This window comes from Lotus japonicus, chromosome 2 (genome assembly GCF_012489685.1).
Source record: "Lotus japonicus ecotype B-129 chromosome 2, LjGifu_v1.2".
NCBI lineage: Eukaryota > Viridiplantae > Streptophyta > Magnoliopsida > Fabales > Fabaceae > Lotus > Lotus japonicus.
The window spans coordinates 94,363,142-94,383,013 of NC_080042.1; the positions used below are offsets into that span (position 1 = coordinate 94,363,142).

The 19,872-nt window shown below is 36.2% G+C and overlaps 3 protein-coding genes across 3 annotated transcripts; 1 reads left to right on the forward strand and 2 right to left on the reverse strand.

The window, feature by feature from the left end:
- Positions 1 to 891: 891 nt before the first annotated feature.
- Positions 892 to 2,440, forward strand: LOC130741335 (chalcone synthase 4-like). Its single transcript, XM_057594198.1, has 2 exons — positions 892 to 1,174; positions 1,305 to 2,440. The coding sequence occupies exons 1-2, from the start codon at positions 997 to 999 to the stop codon at positions 2,294 to 2,296; spliced, it is 1,170 nt and encodes a 389-aa protein (XP_057450181.1). The 5' UTR covers positions 892 to 996; the 3' UTR covers positions 2,297 to 2,440.
- Positions 2,441 to 5,680: 3,240 nt separating this feature from the next.
- Positions 5,681 to 9,628, reverse strand: LOC130741336 (ubiquinone biosynthesis O-methyltransferase, mitochondrial-like). Its single transcript, XM_057594199.1, has 9 exons — positions 9,338 to 9,628; positions 8,845 to 8,934; positions 8,567 to 8,645; positions 8,153 to 8,230; positions 7,901 to 7,949; positions 6,997 to 7,046; positions 6,434 to 6,583; positions 6,007 to 6,087; positions 5,681 to 5,901 (listed from the first exon to the last, which is right to left on the reverse strand). The coding sequence occupies exons 1-9, from the start codon at positions 9,475 to 9,477 to the stop codon at positions 5,788 to 5,790; spliced, it is 831 nt and encodes a 276-aa protein (XP_057450182.1). The 5' UTR covers positions 9,478 to 9,628; the 3' UTR covers positions 5,681 to 5,787.
- Positions 9,629 to 12,271: 2,643 nt separating this feature from the next.
- Positions 12,272 to 17,753, reverse strand: LOC130741337 (cellulose synthase-like protein D2). The gene is made up of 4 exons (XM_057594200.1): positions 17,504 to 17,753; positions 15,695 to 16,597; positions 14,308 to 15,115; positions 12,272 to 14,210 (listed from the first exon to the last, which is right to left on the reverse strand). Exons 2-4 carry the CDS (start codon positions 16,567 to 16,569, stop codon positions 12,453 to 12,455), a joined length of 3,441 nt encoding a protein of 1,146 aa, XP_057450183.1. The 5' UTR covers positions 16,570 to 16,597; positions 17,504 to 17,753; the 3' UTR covers positions 12,272 to 12,452.
- Between the last annotated feature and the right edge of the window lie 2,119 nt (positions 17,754 to 19,872).

Here is a 19,872-nt window from a genome sequence, read left to right on the forward strand (position 1 = left end):
TGTGTTCTTGACTTGGTGGTTTTTTTGGACTCCTCTCACAGTTTTTGTGTGCTCTCAGCTGAGTTGATGACCATCAAGCATGGTATTTTCTTAGAACGGGAGTTGGACTTTCTGAATGTTGTTTGTGAGAGTAACTCACTTGAAGCTATTGTGATGTTAAATTATCCCCCTTTGATGTCGCACTTGGGAGCTTTGTTCTTGGAAATTGTTGATATCTTGACTCGTCTGTGGCGTGTTAGTTTCCAACGTGTTACGTGTGTGACAAACATGGAAATTGTTGATATCTCGACTCGTCTGTGACGTGTTAGTTTCCAACGTGTTACGCTTTTAGTTTGGTCTTCAAAATTGTTCCTTGCCTATGACTGAGTTAAGTATGCTTCTTACTCTAGGCCAACATTGTTATTTCTTAATCTATTGCTTTCTTGTTTTTAATTAATTTCATCTATTAAAAAATTAATATCAAAATTTATTTTTATTTACTATGAAGCTTTATGGCTTATGACTTGTGAGAAAAAACAGTGTCAAATTAAAAATAGCGAGATTTTTTTTTTAATATCCTCACAATTCATAATCTTAGCCATCTTTCGCCCCATGAACGACACACAAGTAGAGAATTCATCAAAAGTTTTTATTTTTCATTTGTAAGAATTAAGAGAACCACTTACGTGAGAGGCAAAGAGCCAAAGACAACTCACTAACTGGTCACTACGCAGGGCATTTCCACCAACCTCGTAAGGTCATAGTCTCCGCAGCCAGCCATTGACCAAACCAAACATTTATGGAACAGAGAAACAATTTGAATAATCAAAGACGGCAAGTTTACCACACTCCACTCCAATCAGCTGCTCTTCCTATCCACCTTCGCATCGCATATAAATACCTATCTCCTCTCACAACTTTGCAAACCAACAACTACTGTCTACTGCAACTTATTGCATCACTTCTTCATTTGCTTCCCAAATCACTTGTATTACAAACCTAGTTTCAGACACAAAGATGGTGAGTGTAGCTGAGATTCGTAAGGCTCAAAGAGCTGAAGGCCCTGCAACCATCTTCGCTATTGGCACTGCAAACCCTTCCAACTGTGTTGATCAAAGCACTTACCCTGATTTCTACTTCAGAGTCACCAACAGTGAGCACAAAACTGAGCTCAAGGAGAAGTTTCAGCGCATGTGTAAGCATTCTGCATTTTTCTCTCTAAGCTCCATTTTTTCTATATTACTTTCATTTACATTGCTAGACAGACTAGTCATTATCAGATTGATTTTATTGTACTGATGTTGTTTCTCTATAATTGATTTCAGGTGACAAGTCTATGATCAAGAAGAGATACATGCACTTGACAGAAGATCTTTTGAAAGAGAACCCTAACATGTGCGCTTATATGGCACCTTCTCTGGATGCTAGGCAAGACATGGTGGTCGTAGAGGTACCTAGACTAGGCAAAGAAGCTGCTGTCAAGGCTATCAAAGAATGGGGTCAGCCTAAGTCCAAGATTACCCACTTAATCTTTTGCACCACAAGTGGTGTGGATATGCCCGGTGCTGATTATCAACTCACCAAACTCTTAGGTCTTCGCCCGTATGTGAAAAGGTACATGATGTACCAACAAGGGTGCTTTGCAGGTGGCACGGTGCTTCGTTTGGCTAAAGACTTGGCTGAGAACAACAAAGGTGCTCGTGTGCTAGTTGTTTGTTCTGAACTCACTGCAGTTACCTTCCGTGGCCCTAGTGACACTCACCTAGACAGCCTTGTTGGGCAAGCATTGTTTGGAGATGGAGCAGCTGCACTCATTGTTGGTTCTGATCCATTGCCTGAAATTGAGAAACCTTTGTTCGAGCTAGTATGGACTGCGCAAACTATTGCTCCAGATAGTGAAGGAGCCATTGATGGTCATCTTCGTGAAGTTGGATTGACCTTTCATCTCCTTAAAGATGTTCCAGGGATTGTTTCAAAGAACATTGAGAAAGCACTAATTGAGGCCTTCCAACCATTAGGCATATCTGATTACAACTCAATTTTTTGGATTGCACACCCAGGTGGCCCAGCAATTCTTGACCAAGTTGAGCAAAAGTTGGCCTTGAAACCTGAAAAGATGAGGGCCACTAGAGAAGTGCTAAGTGAATATGGTAATATGTCAAGTGCATGTGTCCTGTTCATCTTAGATGAAATGAGAAGGAAATCAGCTCAAGGTGGCCTCAAAACCACTGGTGAAGGACTCGAATGGGGTGTGTTATTTGGTTTTGGACCTGGACTTACCATTGAAACAGTCGTTTTGCGTAGTGTGGCTATTTAATATGCTTTTGATTATTTGATTATTTTGTAACACTCACAAACTCATTAGATTTTGGATCTATGAGAAAGAAAATAAACTCATATTGAGTTTGATTATGTATGTTCAAATTAAAATAATGAATGGCTAATTGCCTTATTCTTTTCATTTGTTTGATAAATGATTACCTTACAACTAAGAGATAAATGTTGCCTACATATAAAGATGATGAAGAAATAAAGATCCTAGCAACTAGTTTCTCTGTTTTTTTAGTAATGTAAGTCATGCTTCTGACTTGCAATATTTTTATTCTATTTACAATAGATGTATGTTTTATATCAATAAATGTATATCAAAACATTAAAACAGTACAATATAAGTTGCTCAACATGACTGATTTAATATATTTGAATAGCTTCATCAGCTACACTGGTGTTTTATTACATAATGCAACAGTTAATCTGATAGGTGAAAATTAGTGGTCTTGGCTCCTTGCTGTCATCATAGCTCAGGGTAGCAGCAGGGGAACTACAAGTATTTCTATAAGACATGAATATGGTGTTAATTTGGGGGCTTGAAATTTTTCAATGTCACAGCCACTACTTGAGGTCTATCCCCACTTACATCTTTGTTTTTCCTCTTTATTCCAGAGTTCTAACTAAGATTCTTATTTGAGGCCCCGAATATTGTATTCTGGTAAAAAAAAAAGTGGTTCGTTCTCCCACTTTTAGCTTTCCCCTTATCAGTTGATTTCTAGTTTCTGTATATGTATATGGTTCTTCCATATTGGTAATTGGTATTACTTCATGAACTTCAATTTCATGTATAAACAGCGAGCTAACTGGACTCATGACTTGTTATCTATAGATTGAGATTCAGATTAGGTGACCTTAATGCATGCCTTCGTTCAATGCTTGCTGCATATCCTCTTTCACGGCAAGTCATGGATTTCAAAACATTCTCTTTAATTAATGATTATGATGTTGCTTGCATATAGATTTCTGACTTGATACGGTGTTTTATTCTTCTACCATTGACCTGATTAATATTGTAATTTCAATATGCATTGTTTTGGGTATTCTTTCTGATGCGAGACTTAAAGTTTAGTATTTTCCCTATGATTTACTTTTGGAATATGAATATGAATATGAATTAACAGAATATTTCTTGCCTACTTGCTTTGAAAGCTTGATTCATATTACCAAACTAAGTCTGATGGAAAGTTCATTATATGTAGCTGAATGCATGATTCTGGAAAGCTTATGATTTTAGGCATTTTGTTTTTCAAGATTATCACTTGACTGATCGGTTTTTTTTTCAATAATAAAAAAATAGTTTAGAAACAATTTATCAATATGGGGTAGTTTATAAGGTTGTGAAGCAGAGAAATTGATTATTTGCGACGGAGAGAAGATCCGTCACAAAATCCTTGTCAACGTGTTTGCGACAGAATATAAATTCGTCATGGAATTTTGCGATGGAGAATAAGTCCGTCACAAAGTCCTTGACAGGGCTTTTGCGACGAAAGATAAATCCGTCATAAAAAAATTTGGCATGTTTTTGCGACGGAAATTAGATCCATCACAAGATCCTTGAAAGCGAGGTGAAGTTAGCGATGGAAAGTTAGAGAGGACTTATTCCGTCGCTAGTCCCATAGTTAAACAGGCTGTTTGTATACCTGTGACGGAATTTCTCTCTACAAGAGTCCGTCGTTAATTCCGATTCAAACCAAGGATTTTGTGACGAACTAATTTTCCGTCGCAAACATCCCAATTTGGTAAATTGATTTTAAACTATATTTTTTTGGTAAATTGTTTTATTTTTTACAATATTTAATAAAAAAAGAATCTGACAGATGACTCATTTGCATAGCCCCTGTCACTAGGTGATTGCATGACCTTAATTTCTAAAGTTAGAGGCAGATTTGCTTGAAGAATTTGCATCTTAAAATAGTACCTTTGAGGTTTTGAATTAATTAGCAAGAGTGACTGGTGCATGTGCCTGTATGCTTTCAAAACTGAAAGTAAAAAGCAGTTTGTTCCAACCTAAAATTCAGGATACCTTTATTGACTGTAGAGAGATCGAGATGAGATCAAAGTAGAAATTGAGCTCTCATAGTATATGAAACTGCAAATATAGCATGCTAAATAATAGTGATGTATTGCAGTCCTGTTATATTCAAATGCTGAAAAATTAGTTTCCATAAGATGAGCTGTTTACAGAAGGATATATACTGTTTAAGTGGATTGCAAACTGAACTCTGTCCCTCTCTACTTGTATGTGTAAATAACCAATTATCTCATAAACTGTTGGGTATAAGACACATGAATGATTATACTTCCAACCCCTTCATGCAAAAACTCATTTGGGTTTGGAGTGTGAACAATGCATAAACTCAATACAACCATTTAGCAATCAAATAACACAGCATGCACCAAAGAACAAATAAAACATGCAGGTTGATGAAATTAGTAAGCAAGATAATATCTATAAATGTATACTAGTTGAGTTCTTAGCACAAATATATTCTTGTACCTTAGTTTAACTAATTAATAAAAAATTATTAGGTTTCAACTTGAACTCTATGATAAAGAAATTATAGTTTTGTATCAGTGATAATAAACTAAAAATTCTAAATAGTGATTTTAAGTGCTGAAAATTTCTTGCGTAAATTTCTATTAGAGCAAATACTAAAATCTATAAGAGGGATGTGATTAATTTCTATACACTGATAGAAGTTTTACACAGTCATTCAATCACATCCATCTATTTCCTATTTTAAATATTATTAAATTTAAAATTAAAACTGGCAAAATGGAGGGATATGATTGAATAATTATGTAAAACTTATTTGCACTGTCAGTGCATAAAAATTAATCTCTCTATCTATAATGCATTGAAAAAAAATCTAAAATATTTGGATTTGGCATGAAATTTAGAATATTATGTTTTGTCATTCTATACTAAGAAATGCTTGTAGGTAAAAATATAAACTCTAAAAACATTAGTAACGTAAAACAAGTAGCTAAAAAATTATTTTATGAGCTCTTTAAAGTGTGTGATTATACATAAAGTAATTTTATCAAATTATATTTTGCTACGTTTATTAATTAGTTGAGACAATACTAAATTCCTTTTAATTTAAATCGTGTTATTTTCAACTACCAAAAAATTTAAAGCTCTTACGAAATTCATTTAATTTCACTTTCCTCTACCTAAAAGCCCTACCTAATGATCTGAGCCCCCTCAAATCAAATTTCAGGTGCTCTAGGAGTTGTCATTCTCATTCCTAGAATTAAACCACACTCTTTTCCTTTCTTTCTTCTATAACCGCAGAAACCACCTTCACAAACCTCACCCCCCTCAGTTTTGTTTGTGTTATGAGGAGGGTGAAGAGAGTAAGAAAAGTAAAGTCAAAGAAAAGAGACGTTCTATTTTAATTCAAATGTTTATTCAGCAGCCAAAACAAATTTACTATGAACAATTTATAGTGGTAAGTATTATATTTTTCCTAATCATTCAGTGCTTTTGGTTTTGGTACCAAAGGCAATGAAATTGACACCGATATCATCTGACAAAGACCATTGTCCTGTCAAGGGGTTATACACAAATCCGGCCATCTCTTCCACCTGTGTGTGTGCAACCAGAAAGGTATAATTAGTGAACAAAATTACAAAAATAAAATTAAAAGTAATCAAGGTGTTTATTTGTGAATGCATGCATATCTTGCTTACATTGATACCAGCGCGTTGCAGGATCAGGACTAGTTCCCCTGGAGTGAGAAAACTTGACCAGTCATGCGTGCCTCTAGGAAGCTGCCAAGTTTCAAATGTAATGTTAATTGCAAATTTTTTCATTGGACATTGATTTTAGAGTACAAGGATCACTTCCTTTATTTCCTTCCAATTTTAAATGTGCATCATAGCAAGTGTAGTACTCTCTCTGTCGATATCTTATCAATGAGTTAACAATTTGCTCATGTCAATTGCAAGTGCAATGTTTTATAAATATAGTGTGCATGCCAACATGGATGTTATGGTATATGGTATAGATGATCCAACACAAGGAGCACCCTCAAATGAAAAGGAGTAAACTTCAGTGCATGATCTTAAACAGGATGTGAGGATAAAAAAAACTATGAAATGAAGTTAAGAATAATACCCAGCGGAGGATGTATTCTGCAGCAACAATGGCAGTTGCATAGGCTCTCATAGAGCGATTGATTGTCGATATGACAGTAGCTCCATCTGAAATTGTTAATGCTGACAAAGATTTGCAGAACTCTGCAGGATCTGCAACATGCTCAATTACCTGGTAAAATTCATGATAAACAATGTGGATATCAGAATTCAAAGAGCAAATGCTGGATAAACCTCTAAATGATCTTGATCAATTGTTACAATGTATCAGTGTCTAAATTAAATTTTAAAAAGAGCCTCTATTTGAGTTATTCTGTAAAAAAGGACGCCAACTCAACCAAGTATCTCAGTGATCCAGGAATATTAAGCATATTTCGTCTATAATGAGAGCATAGGAGAACTTAATCTTAACTAAATATCTAAAACTGAATGGTCAATATTAACTTCCCCCACCTCTCACTTCTTACACCCCCACCCCCCAAAACCCTTCTCCTCTCTCTCTTTACATGCATGTGTGTGTATCTCATATTTATGCAATACAATGTATAAGCACACAACCAGAGAGAGGGGGCAGAACGAGAGTACCTCCAAGGCCATAACTGCATCAAACTTTCTTCCTTCTTCAACTAGTGTCTCTGAACAGTCATTTAAAAGGCTGTTAAATTTTGTAGGTGATAAATACTACACATAATACGCAACAAAAACAAAAAGACTACTGTAAACAAACCATATAAATGCAAGCTACTTTAGCAATGATTACTGAAGTCATCATAGATGTACAAGGCAATCAATTTTTTACAAGCATGCTACGTTATTGACAAGCAAAGAAATTGGATGAACGTTACAAGAAAAATCAAGGATAGATCCAAAATGTTGAAAGAAACAAAGTAATAGGAATATGCGAGAAAAACAACTATCGTTCTGATTGAAAACTTATTCTCCCACTTCAGTCAGTGGTTTAGTTTGTAGAAGTATGACACATTGTTTAATGATAAGCATTTGAGGGATAGAGGAAAATATTTTTCCACCATAAGAACCTACAGCGACAATTCAGATCAAAGCTTAAAAATAGGGTTTGCCAAAAAATCATAATTCTGTTTTGATCTCTCCTCAGCCAAAGATAAACTATAACAATTACCAGAACTAGAAAAGGTAACATAAAGTGAAAATAATTTTTAATATAATATTGAAACATTTTCATGCCAAGCATCATAATGTCATAACTTCTTGAATAACTATCCAGAAAAGAAGGTCTACAATCCATGGAAAGACTACCTAGAAAATTATGTAAAAGGAAATTATGCTGGTGAGGCTTGTACTTCTAATCAAGCATGTGTCCCAAACTGTGAGAGCATTTAGTAGGAAAAGTAAGGCACTTCTGCAATAGTCACAGGTGGGATAGTTTCCAAATTGAAACAGGTTAACAGACTATGCATGTCAAGGACGTGAAACAGTACACCGCAGAGGAAATGAATTAAGATTTGCATACCAGCTGTTGTGCAACAATACTCAATAGTTGAAGTTGTTGGATCCAAATCCTGTAGATGAGAAATAATAAGTTGTCCAGCAAAAAGTGAAGGATGTAATGTACTCAGTTTACTTAATACTAGTAAGAATTCAACAACTGCTTCCACCAATAAACAGTACAGTAAACTAATCAATTTGGTACGACCATACTGATAACTTTCAAATTTGAAACAACTATTGCAAAATAAAAATAGTAAACATAAGATAAACATACAGCATGAAGTCGAGCAATCTTGATATTCTTCTCTACAGCATCAACGCCCGTCACTGTAGCTCCCAATCGAGCTAAGGGCTGAAGAACAATAGAGAAGTATAACTATAAATAACAATAAAAAGAGCATTCATTTGCAATTAAAAACAAATAACATTCTTAATGCTCTAGAGATGCAGGGGAATATGCACCAAAGAATTTAGGTTTCCATATTTCTAGCTAACAAATATCCTCCAAACCAATTTTAATGCTACAAATTCAAATGAGGATTATGATTAAAAGTGATATCGTCAACAAATTTAGATTTCATCATTTCTACCCAACAAATATAGTCACCACTGAACCTAAAGTTAATAATCAGCTAGAAGATATAAGGAAAAGGGTTATTTTTCCAAACAAAAAGGATAAACGACATACCTCAGAAAGAATTCCACCTCCACAACCTACATCAGCAATTTTAAGTCCTTCAAGCGGTTTAGCACTATAAGGGTCCTTCCTGACACAAGGGACATCTGATTATTATCCCAATAGTAGCCCCAGAGAATAAATAAATACATAAATGGACCTGATTATTGCACATTCTGCCCAAGTAACTTTACGCATAAACATCCAACAGACTCAAATGGATATCACAAGGCTAAATGGACTGGAAAAAGTAATAACTAAATAGAAGAACATCAAAAGAGATGGCTTACTTAAAATGCCGACATAGCACAGACCGGACGAAAGCAAGTCTTGTAGGATTCATAGCATGCAATGGTTTAAACGGGCCTTCAGAATCCCACCTAATTACATCAAAAAAATGGCAAATAGATGTTATCCATAATTCCAGATTCTCAAACTAGGCACACATACATTGCTAACATCCTCTTACAGAAACTTAAATCCTCGAGGATATGGGAATCTAACAAATGGAACCAAGCAAACAGCAGAAAATTCAGTAGAATATAAATCAAAATCTTCTCACCTTGAACAACAATAACATTCAACATAGTATCTAATCTATAACAACAAAGTTCACATGCTTTCAACTCTCACTGTTCCAGTGCCAATATTATAAAAGATTGGAAATTTTGCAATCTCCAATTGCAAAAGCCAAAACCCAAATCCCAATTTCTCAATTTCCCCTCCCAACTGTAGTTGAGTCTGTGGCAGCAAACAGAGTCAAAATCAGGATTAAAAGCTCACCAGGTTTCAGCGATGGCAGCGAACTTGGCGAGCTCATTGCGGTTCAGGGAAGAGTGTTCTTTAGCTGCACCGGAGAAGCACCTAGCGTTGGAGAGAATGCGGCGGTTGGTGATTCCGTTCAGGTTCCGGAGATGATTCATGGTCCCGGTAAGCTTTGGATCTTCTTCTCTTGCTTTGCTATCAGCCTTCGGATATGGAGCTCCGACTTGAAGCTGGTGGCGCCGCCGCAGGAGCTACCGCGTTGTGGTCTCCGACGGTTCCCGGAATAATGAGTGAGAGAGGGAGTTGGGTTTTGGGGGCCCCTATGGGGCTCCGCGCCCCACTTAAAGTGGGGAAATTACTAAAAAAAACCCCTTTAAAAGAATACGGAATATTAAATTTCGTATTCAATACGGAATATAAAGTTCCGTATTATATTACTATGTAATTGACAGGGGTTTTTTCAAAACCCATTTCAGCGCTCCAAACCCATTTCCCAACCCTTGCTCTGCAATCTTCGAGACCGACGCTCTCCTTGCTTCAATCATCATCTGGACAGGGTACCATCGTCTCCATCATCAACCCCATTCTCCCCATTCATTGCATTGAACCTAGAGGTAAGTAAGTTTGGATTTCAACTTAATTCACCATTTAACTTGAAATTATGGAATCTTTCAACCCTAGGATAGTCGATTTATGCTTAAGTAGATGTTAGGTTGGCTGAAATTGTATAAATTGGTCTTTGGGGCGAGTTCCAATCATGCAATGTCGTTAATGGAGTTCTGGTTCGATACGGAACATAATATTCCGTATTCAATATGAAACTTAATGTTCCGTATTGGATATGAAACTTAATGTTCCGTATTGGATATGAAACTTAATGTTCCGTATTGGATATGAAACTTAATGTTCCGTATTTGGTGTCTGTTTAGAGTTATAAACTTAATTCATAAAATGTTTTTATAAAACTTAATATAATTAGCTTAGTTTATTTATAAAACCTAATCTAATTAGCTTAGTTAATTTATAAAATGTTTTTAAACTTATAATTAACATCGTGAATTATTTAGTGATTTTATTTAGAGATTTAATTGAGAAATTTAGTAATTGAGCGAGTATAATTTATTCAGTGAATTTATTTAGGAAATGTTTGCTCTGAATATATAGTGAGAATGAAGAACAGAAAGAGGTCTCGAGCTAGTGAGGATGCGGGGCCTACAGAGGATAGACACCGGCGATTACATGCTTCTAGCCGGCGCGGCGATCATGCTGCGACCTCTCAGGCGGTTGAGGCTTCAGCTCCAGCTCCAGTTGATTCTATGCAGTCACCCATGGTAGAGGGAGGAGTAATGGTGGAAAAGGTGATGACTGTCAGAGTTATAATACGGAATTTTAACTTCCGTATTCTATTTTATTGAATACGGAAGTTTAAGTTCCGTAGGGCATTTATGGGTTAAAAAAAAAGATGTGGGGCGCGGAGCCCCATAGGGGGGGCCCCAAACCCAACTCCCATGAGTGAGATGTAGTTTAGTTTCATGATTTTACAGAAATAATGTGACATGTTCATATGTAATTTTTAATTATTATTTATTTTACATGTGTGTAATTAAACATTAAATTAAATTAATAAAAATAACATAATAATCTCAAATCCCTAATCTCTAATCTTCTTCTCAAATCTCTATCTTCTTTGTACATATTTATTTCTACATAAATTCATCATGTTTCCATCATCTTCATCTTTACATATTATCACTAAAAATATTCATCAAGCCCGTACATTGTGTTTGGTTGAAGGAGAGTTTTTTCTTTTTATATTTATCTTGTTTGATCAATTTTTCATGGGAGAAGATTGCAAAATAAAAAGGGTCAAAACCTCTCATAACTCAATTTTGAGTTTGCTCCAAAATAGGGAGGAATTTGAGGAGAAATATCTCATTAGACAAAAATGTCATTCCTTATGCTTAGTTTTCAAAATAGATAATGGCTATAAAAGTAAATATATTTTATAATCTCTCATCTCTCATTCTGAACCAAATAAGAAATAAGTTATTTCTCCTCTCTTCATCTTCCCTCCCCTTCATTATAATCTCTCACTTTCTTTGAACCAAACATACCCATATGAGCAAAGGTAAGAAATACGAACTTAAACATTATCAATATAAAATGTACCCATATGAGCAAAGTAAGAAATACGAACTTAAACATTATCAATATAAAATGTATCTAGCTTCCTGCCTTAATAAAACAGTGTTAAATTTCTCACCCCATCAACATAAATTCGCACCTCTATTTTTACCTTCCAATATTTAACATGTTAGTGAGTGAGAAATTGAACACCCCAATACAATACTAAACCTCATAACAAGAAAAAAAAATCTCACAGGCCTAATCCATGTTTACATCCAAGCTCCCCTTGCAACATTAACCTTCCCCATTCTCTCTACCTTTAAGTTTTGATACATTCACACTTTTTTTTCAATCTCATTTTCATTCATTTTTCTTTATATCTCTCTTTGCATTTCTTTTCATATCACTCATTTATCTCTCTTTTCTTCACATCTCATTAAGGTGTACGTGTAATTGAATTATGAACATATTTTTTCCCTACCATTTCAACTCCCATACAAAACAAACTAATGCTAGAAAAAACTAAAAAACTTCATATTCTTCTATCAGACTCCCTAACTCAAATCCAGTTTTATTTGTAATTAACTAATTATCATCTACTTAAAGCATTAAAGTTGTCCATTAAAATAATTATCAGTTATAAATACGTTTATAAATAATTGATACTTAAGGAATTATTATAATGTAATGGAAGCTGGTAAGGTCTATCTGGTATACACTTAGAAGCCACATATTTTCAAACATAATCGTCAAAAACATGAGAGCAGATCGATGAAGATGTTGATCCATGTAAGAACACAATAAGAGTAAGTGACAAAAAAAGCCTTGGTCAGCAGACAGCTAAGATATGATCTCATTTCTGGAATTAAGTTCTAAACAAATTTCATAACCACAATAGACTAGACAGCATAACTTGAGTCCATTAAGCTATAGTAGCATTAAGATGTTGTAGAATCAAGAGACCAAAGAAAAAATAGAAAAAATAAAATGATTCATCTGGCAAAAATCATGGAAACTGGAATGAACCCCCAATTTGGTTAGAACCAGCAGGGGGGTTGATTGCCACCCACAAAAGAGAGATTGTGATGGCTATGAGGCCTGACCATACAAAAACAATGGTAGGTGTCCTCCCTCTTCTTCCCATCAAACCTTTTGCAAAAGGGTAGAGATGAGCCAACACCCAAAAACTAAAGAAAACACCACCTATCAGACGACTCCACTGTGGTATCACACTGTATATGGTTCGGCTAACGCCGACTGCGATCGCGATCAAGTTAACCATCATTATCGTGATTGGTGGTATCATGAGGGATGACCATTTCACAATATAGAGATCAGCAAACTCGTCGTCTACATCATCACCACCAGATTTTGAAGTCAAGGTGAATGAGATTTCAATCCCTGCTATGACTTTGAGCAAACCTTGAATCACAGCTGCTAGATGGGCACTGGTTCCTCCAATCAACCAAAACTGCTCATTTCTCCACCATTCTTCAAGCGCAATGCCTGACCACTTGATTTCGAGCACTGCAAGTATGCACAGAGTCAAAGTGATGCCCAACAGATAAGAAAGGAATGTGACGTTGAGGGTTTGGACAATGAACTGGCCAGAGAAGAGGGATAGGGCAGGGAGAAAGCAGTAGACAATTAGGAATATGGATGTAAAAGGGTAAATCCCAACATTAAGGTATGCAATTCTTTGAAGAAGTTTCATTCTTGGGCTAGCCAGAAGGGCATTGTTTCTTGAGAAGAATATTTCAACCGAGCCGGTAGCCCATCTAAGGACCTGATGGAGCCGGTCGGTGAGATTAATGGGAGCAGTTCCGCGGAAGGCATCGCGCTTTGTCACGCAGTAAACTGATTTCCACCCCCTATTGTGCATCCTATATCCAGTGACCACATCCTCAGTCACAGATCCATAGATCCACCCAACGCGCTGCCCCCACTCAGTCTTGTCCTCGTACCAACATGAGATGACACTGATGGCCTCTGCCACAGTTGATGCATCAAGATGCTCGCGGGGTATGGTGAGAGCACCAGGCGCGCGCCCATTTTTCACAGCCGGGTGATCAGCTAGTGGCCGGCCTTGGAACTCTGCCATTGGGATTGAGTCGACGAGGAAAGTTGAGTTTCCAAACTTCTTAGGGAATGTAGACAGATTCATTTCTTCATCATCAGAATCACCCATCCTCAGTGCACGATTCTCTTCAGCGGTGCTTGCCGTTGATGCATGCTTCTTCTTACGCCCAAAGCAACAAGTACAGAAACCAGGGCTGTGCTCTTTGGAGCGGGGTGGGTCAAAACCATAAAGTGCAACCCGTCTAAAAAGACACCCAGTTCCCACATAGACTGGCCCTTGAAGTCCATCGAGGGCTCGCATATTGACATCAAAGAAGACAGTATTATGATTAGCATACCTATCAGAGGGATCAATCCCTTCAAACCTCTGGGGGAACTGGACATAACAAAGGCGGTCACCTCCACGGTCCATCATAAAGCACATGCCCTCCCTCATTGCCTTGGAGTTGTAGATATAGTGGTCACAGTCAAGATTGAGTATAAATGGACCATTAGACATTACAGCCGAGGCTCGAACCAAGGCATTCATGGCCCCTGCCTTTTTATTGTGATCATAGCCCGGACGCTTCTCTCGAGAAACATAAACAAGAAGGGGAAGACGGATATCAATATCAGTCAGGTCAATCAATTTTGTATCATCAGCGCTCCCGATAAGAGGTTCATCACTGGGAGGTTTCAGCATCACCTGCATCATTTATGAAGAACAAATTATCAATCAAAACTTATCTGCCCGAGACTAATTTAAAACTCAAATAAAAAGTCTCTGATGAATTATTAAGTACCTGAATTATACCATTATGGTCACCCTTAGAGTGATCAGATGTCGGACTCAACCAAGTCCCTGGCCAGTAAGTTCCATCAGCCATCCATGTCGCTTTCGGAACCTTTACAGTTTCTAAAGGTTCATCATCCCTGTTTTGTCTCTCAACTTTCATGACCTTGATTTCCTCTCTTGCGTGATAGGCATCTGACCGGCGACGGATAGAGTCAGGCAAACTATTGATCCTAACCTTGAACTCATCATACTCACGCTTCAACCGTCTACGATCCTTGACGAAATCTGGCTTCACTTTGTTCTTGTAAGGGTCTCGTTTTAAGTTGAAGTATGATTCAGGATTCCTGGGCTCTATGTCATGCTTACGGCAGAAGGGAACCCATACATTAGCAAAGCTGGCAGCTTCAGCCATTGCCTCAAAAGTTAGAAGTGCGCCTCCATCATCAGAAACATAGCAAGAAAGTTTCTCAACAGGGTAATCAGCAGCTAAAATAGACAAGATAGTGTTTGCAGTGACAAGAGGTGGTTCCTTATCAGGATCAGCAGTAGAGACAAAGATATCTATGCCCGGAAGATCAGACTTCCCAGTTGGATTGCTAGGACTTGGTGTTTCAAATTTTTCTTTCAGAACATTAAGATCTGTGGAACGATTTATCGGACATAATTTCGGCAGCTGATCCAGAAGCCAGGAAAAAGCAAACCATAACTCACAAACAACAGACATGCCCCATAGCCAGACTGCATCACTATTTTGGTGGCTGACCCTCCATGTTAGGAACAGTGCCAGGACAACCAGACGAATAAAAATGATAAGGCTGTAAAAACAGGCACAACAGCGAGAACGATATTGTCAGATGACAAATGATTGATGCAGTGCGCATTATTTCATGTTCATGACTAGTATACTTGATACAATTAGAGGCAATTTTTAAAAGGCAAAACTGTGAAGGTAACATCAATTTTAAAAGCTAAAACAAGACCAAAAACATCCACACAAATAGAATCTGTAAACAAAAAATTGGACCAAACTATTATTAGTCTTCATTGTATTACAATTTTATATGTTGGAAATTGGAATGCTTGGACAAAGGAATACGGCCAGGTTCATATTGCTAAATTGCTATACCCCTCATGTAAACTGCATTCAATAATCTATCAAAATTCAAATCACAAGCATATTGTAAACTGTTATCTATTTTGTGCATGGACATAGCTATATATATATTAATCTTGATATGCTACATTCAACAAGGGTGGAAATACAATGATAGAAATACATGGCCATTCAGATTATTTTTTAAAATTATTTTTTTTAAAAAGCCCTTAGGGTTATTAACACTAAATAACTTCTTTTTTTACAAATATTACAGTATTTGAGAATAAAGGCTTTATACCGATATGGGCTCAGAATAGCAGCAGGTATCTTGAGTTTCCGTGTAAGTGGCCTCCACGGTCTGCTCATCAACTCAGTTGGCTCAACAGCATCATGCTCTTTTTCATTTCCAATACCTCCTTTTTTCGGCCAAATAGCATTGCCATAGCCATAGGTCCCCTTAGTCTCAAAGAGCCACCGATTATGATCAAAGTCTCCAGTTTGGCTCCTCATCAACGCTGACTTTGTTGACTTCATCAAGGACAGTCTCCTCTCCATTTTAGACATTCCATTCGGCGGAGGAAGCGGACGTCCATTATCCACAGCCGCTTCATCTAGTTCTGTGTTCTTATACAGGTCCTTGCATCCCGGGCATATCCCTCCTCCGCTTTTTACTGCATCTAAATAACAATCCCTACATATCTTAAAATCGCACTCACATGGAAGAATATCAGCACCACGCTCATCACTCATCACCTTGGAATCACAACCAGGAATGGCGCACGAAGATCCTTTCACACCAGCCATCTGCGGATGGTTTGCTTCAGATTCTATCACCTTATCCATTAGTTTGGCGCGAATGTCAGTGTTGAATCCACCTGTGAAGAGTGAGTTTGACACATATTGCTCCTCAACTTTCTGTGAGATTGAAGGATCCATAATTTGGCTATCAATTTGGTTATCAGGTGTCTGGGGCAATTGCACGATATAATTCATGAAGTCAGTACTCCCTAGCTCACTGTCAAGATCATCTCTAGAGTAACTGACATAGCGACCCGAGGAAGTTCTCCGGCCGAATGTTACAGTCGGAGGTAAAGGAGGCTTCTGGCTGTCGGTTACATCAGACACTGTTGACAGAGACGACCGGCTTCCCCTTAATGATTTTTTTGACGCCATATCTGATAACTAGACTAATTATAATATCCTGAAACTCAAATATAGATCTTCATCAGAATTACATTTAATTAAATTAGATAGAAGCCAACCTATAACATAAAAGTTAAGGGCTGATATCAAATATCAAAGATGAATCATAATACATAACTAAGAGTGGTATGATAATGAAGGAAACAATGAACCGAATTATATGAAACGGTGCCACATTATTCTAGTATGAAGCAAGTGAAAGGTTCAGAATTATGTGAAAAACTTCAATTATTCTAATAATCAGAATATAAAATGCGATTCTTCTGCAATCAAACACCCTTTTGATAAAACAAAGCCAGAACTCAGTATAATCTTCAAAAACAGGTTCCCATAAATATCAAAGAAATAGTTCTAGAAAAACATAGTAATCAAGGAATCATGGAACTTTTCATGTGCGGTGATTCTTCCCCACCCCACTCCTAAAGAAAAAGTTGAAAAAAAGAAAGAGGCTGCATATTCACCCAGAATCTGAACAGAGATGCAGATACTCAACAAAGGACATTTGGTAAAAGATCCCAAAATCTTCTTTTTCCATTGAACAACAAAAACAACTAAAATAACTCAGGGCTAGATTCTTCAGAGTTCAGATGAAAAGATATTCAATTTTTCTTACAGAAAAAAAGACAATCTGATGTGATAGTTGGTCATAGTTGGTAAACCCCTTTTGACTTCCCTGCCATGATAAACCTAAAAATCACCATAAATCTAAAAAAAAAAAAAAAAAACTCAAACCCCATTTTGCATTGCTTTCTCTCCTTTTTAATTTCATCCCGTTACACATGAAAGAAAAGGAATCATGTAAAGCTTACAACTTGAAGTAGAAAAGCACTAATGAGGGCATTTCTCAGTAAAGGGTAGTGAAGACAGTGGCCATCAGAAGATGAAAGAAGAAGAAGCAGCATACCTTTTTGTTTGTTTGAGTGTGAAAAACTAAATGGCACTCATGAGTGAGGGTTTGGTTTCAGATCTCTCTCTGTGTGTGTGATGATGATGATCTTATGAGAATGAGAAAGCGATGATTCTTGAAGTGATGTGTGTTTGAATGAATGGATGAATCTGATGGGAAGCTTCAAAAGAGTACTATGGAAGTGGCTCTACAACTGTATCCAGACAGAGACGCGTACACACACGCGCAGACAAGACACAGAAAGAGTCGTGACCAAAAGTACAAGAAACATAGAAAGAAAGAAAAACACTACTCACACCTTTTCATACTAAAAAACAATTGTTTTTTTTTTTTGTTTCATTAATCCGTATATTTTACTACTAATTATGTGTAAAACTATTTATTAACTTTCTTTATTTTTTACGTTTATTAAAATTACTAATTACACCTTTTATTGATTGTTTTAATCCATTTGTTCAGTTTTAGTTGTAAATAATATTTAATGGTTGTGTTTTATTAGGAAAAAAATCATATCATAATCGTAATAAATCTTTTATTTCACAGTTAACGCATTAAGGTCCCGTTTGGAAGAGCTTATTTGAGCTTATCTAATAGCATATGTGCTTATGCCAGTGTTTGGAAGAGCTTATGCAAACAGCTTATGACTTACCATAAGCTGTTTTGAGCTTATTTTCATAAGCTATTCAGGATAGCTTATGAAAAACAGTTTATGCTTATGTAGTTATGTATAGCTTATTTTCAATTTATTTCAATAAATTTTTTAAAATAGCTTATAAATAAGCGCGCCGGTCATAAGCGCTTAATTAAGTTATTTTCTCAAACAGGGCCTAAATGGTACTCCCTTCGTTAAGTATGTTTTCTCTATTCGGTCTATTGTTCTAATACTTTAAGTATGTTGTTTTTATAAACAATACATATTAAGTATTAAGTATGTGAAATCCTTTGAGTGAATTCAAATCGGATCCCTCCAACTACAGTGCATCTTGAATAGTTGAAAGTAATATCAATAAACTTTAACCTTAACCTTATGATTTCACTTTTACGGAAATCTCGTTTGTCTACCACTATACTAAATAAATTATTGGTTAATCCATATAAAGTGAAACCAATGAGAAAAACATATTAAAGTTATATTTAAGTGTATTTGTTAATTTTATTATTAACGGAGCAAAATGAGGTCGACTCTCAAAACTCAAAAATCATGGAGCGGGACGAGTGGGGCAGGCTCCCAATCAGAATTTTGGTGCAAGCTATCATATCATAATATTCGTCAACTTTTGATGGTGTAAATTAATGAGACGGTGCTGCATCCCGAACTAAATATGCAGATATATATCATCATCATTAATAGGAAATATGGCATTATAATTTAACAATTACCATCGTAAAATTAGAAAACTTGTGAATCATCTGTTATTTTAATTTCAAATCTCAATTATGGGATCGAAACTACTTCCACGTACACTACATTCTACTGGTTTTGATAATATATATACTCATGAGAAAATTGTTGGCGATTGATACCGGGTGGTTTATATTAAAAAAATCAAAAAATTGGCAGAATTTTTTCTGCAAAGTATGTTATTTAGAAAGTGACATGTAGTTTTATACTTCTCAGTGAAAACTGTTTTAGTTTGGGTACTAATTATCTACTTTATGTAAGCATCATTAACTTTTTGACCAAAACAAAACATGTATTTACTATTTAGGACGGTATTAACGTTGCAAAGCATGCGTGTTGATATTATAAACGGACCATAACAACAAAATAGTACTGGCTGTCATAATGCTGTAACATGTTTTACATTACAACATACACGCATTCTCTTCTCCTCTTCAAGACGTTACATGCTTTCTTCATCTTCTTTTTTGTATTTATTATTTATTTTATTCATTGCTTATTCAGTTTGCCAACTTTATCTGCATTATTCACACACTTTTTCATATGAAATGAATGATTAATGTGATTTGTGATATTCACTGGTATGAAACGTGCGTAGTCACATGCTTCTGAAATGATGTCTCTAAAGGAATTAAATACAACTTTTATAAATGAAGCATTCTTCATCGAGCAATCAAGATGCTCAGTCTCAGAGGATGAAGCACGTATGATGGATTACTTCTTCACATTGGTATGTATGCTTAATTTCAGGTGTTTAGTGTAACTGTTCCAATGAAGCACCCTTTGCTTTTAACCTCAACAATATAATCGATCGAAAAGAAGAAGAAGAAAACCTGAACAATATATTAATACAATTGAGCTGCATATAAATGGCAAGAAAACTTTATCAAATGCCAAATAGTAGTGGCTCAGGTAGTTGAACATGGTGGCAATTGACAAATACCAAACCAAGAAAAACTAGAAC

Coding starts and splice junctions, on each gene's coding strand:
- LOC130741335 (XM_057594198.1), top strand. CDS start 997: ATGGTGAGTGTAGCTGAGATTCGTAAGGCTCAAAGAGCTGAAGGCCCT. Junction 1,175..1,304: donor GGAGAAGTTTCAGCGCATGT/GTAAGCATTCTG, acceptor AATTGATTTCAG/GTGACAAGTCTATGATCAAG.
- LOC130741336 (XM_057594199.1), bottom strand. CDS start 9,477: ATGAATCATCTCCGGAACCTGAACGGAATCACCAACCGCCGCATTCTC. Junction 8,231..8,566: donor GAGGTGGAATTCTTTCTGAG/GTATGTCGTTTA, acceptor ATTGTTCTTCAG/CCCTTAGCTCGATTGGGAGC. Junction 5,902..6,006: donor TGCAACGCGCTGGTATCAAT/GTAAGCAAGATA, acceptor GCACACACACAG/GTGGAAGAGATGGCCGGATT.
- LOC130741337 (XM_057594200.1), bottom strand. CDS start 16,569: ATGGCGTCAAAAAAATCATTAAGGGGAAGCCGGTCGTCTCTGTCAACA. Junction 15,116..15,694: donor GCTATTCTGAGCCCATATCG/GTATAAAGCCTT, acceptor CTGTTTTTACAG/CCTTATCATTTTTATTCGTC. Junction 14,211..14,307: donor ACCATAATGGTATAATTCAG/GTACTTAATAAT, acceptor TAAATGATGCAG/GTGATGCTGAAACCTCCCAG.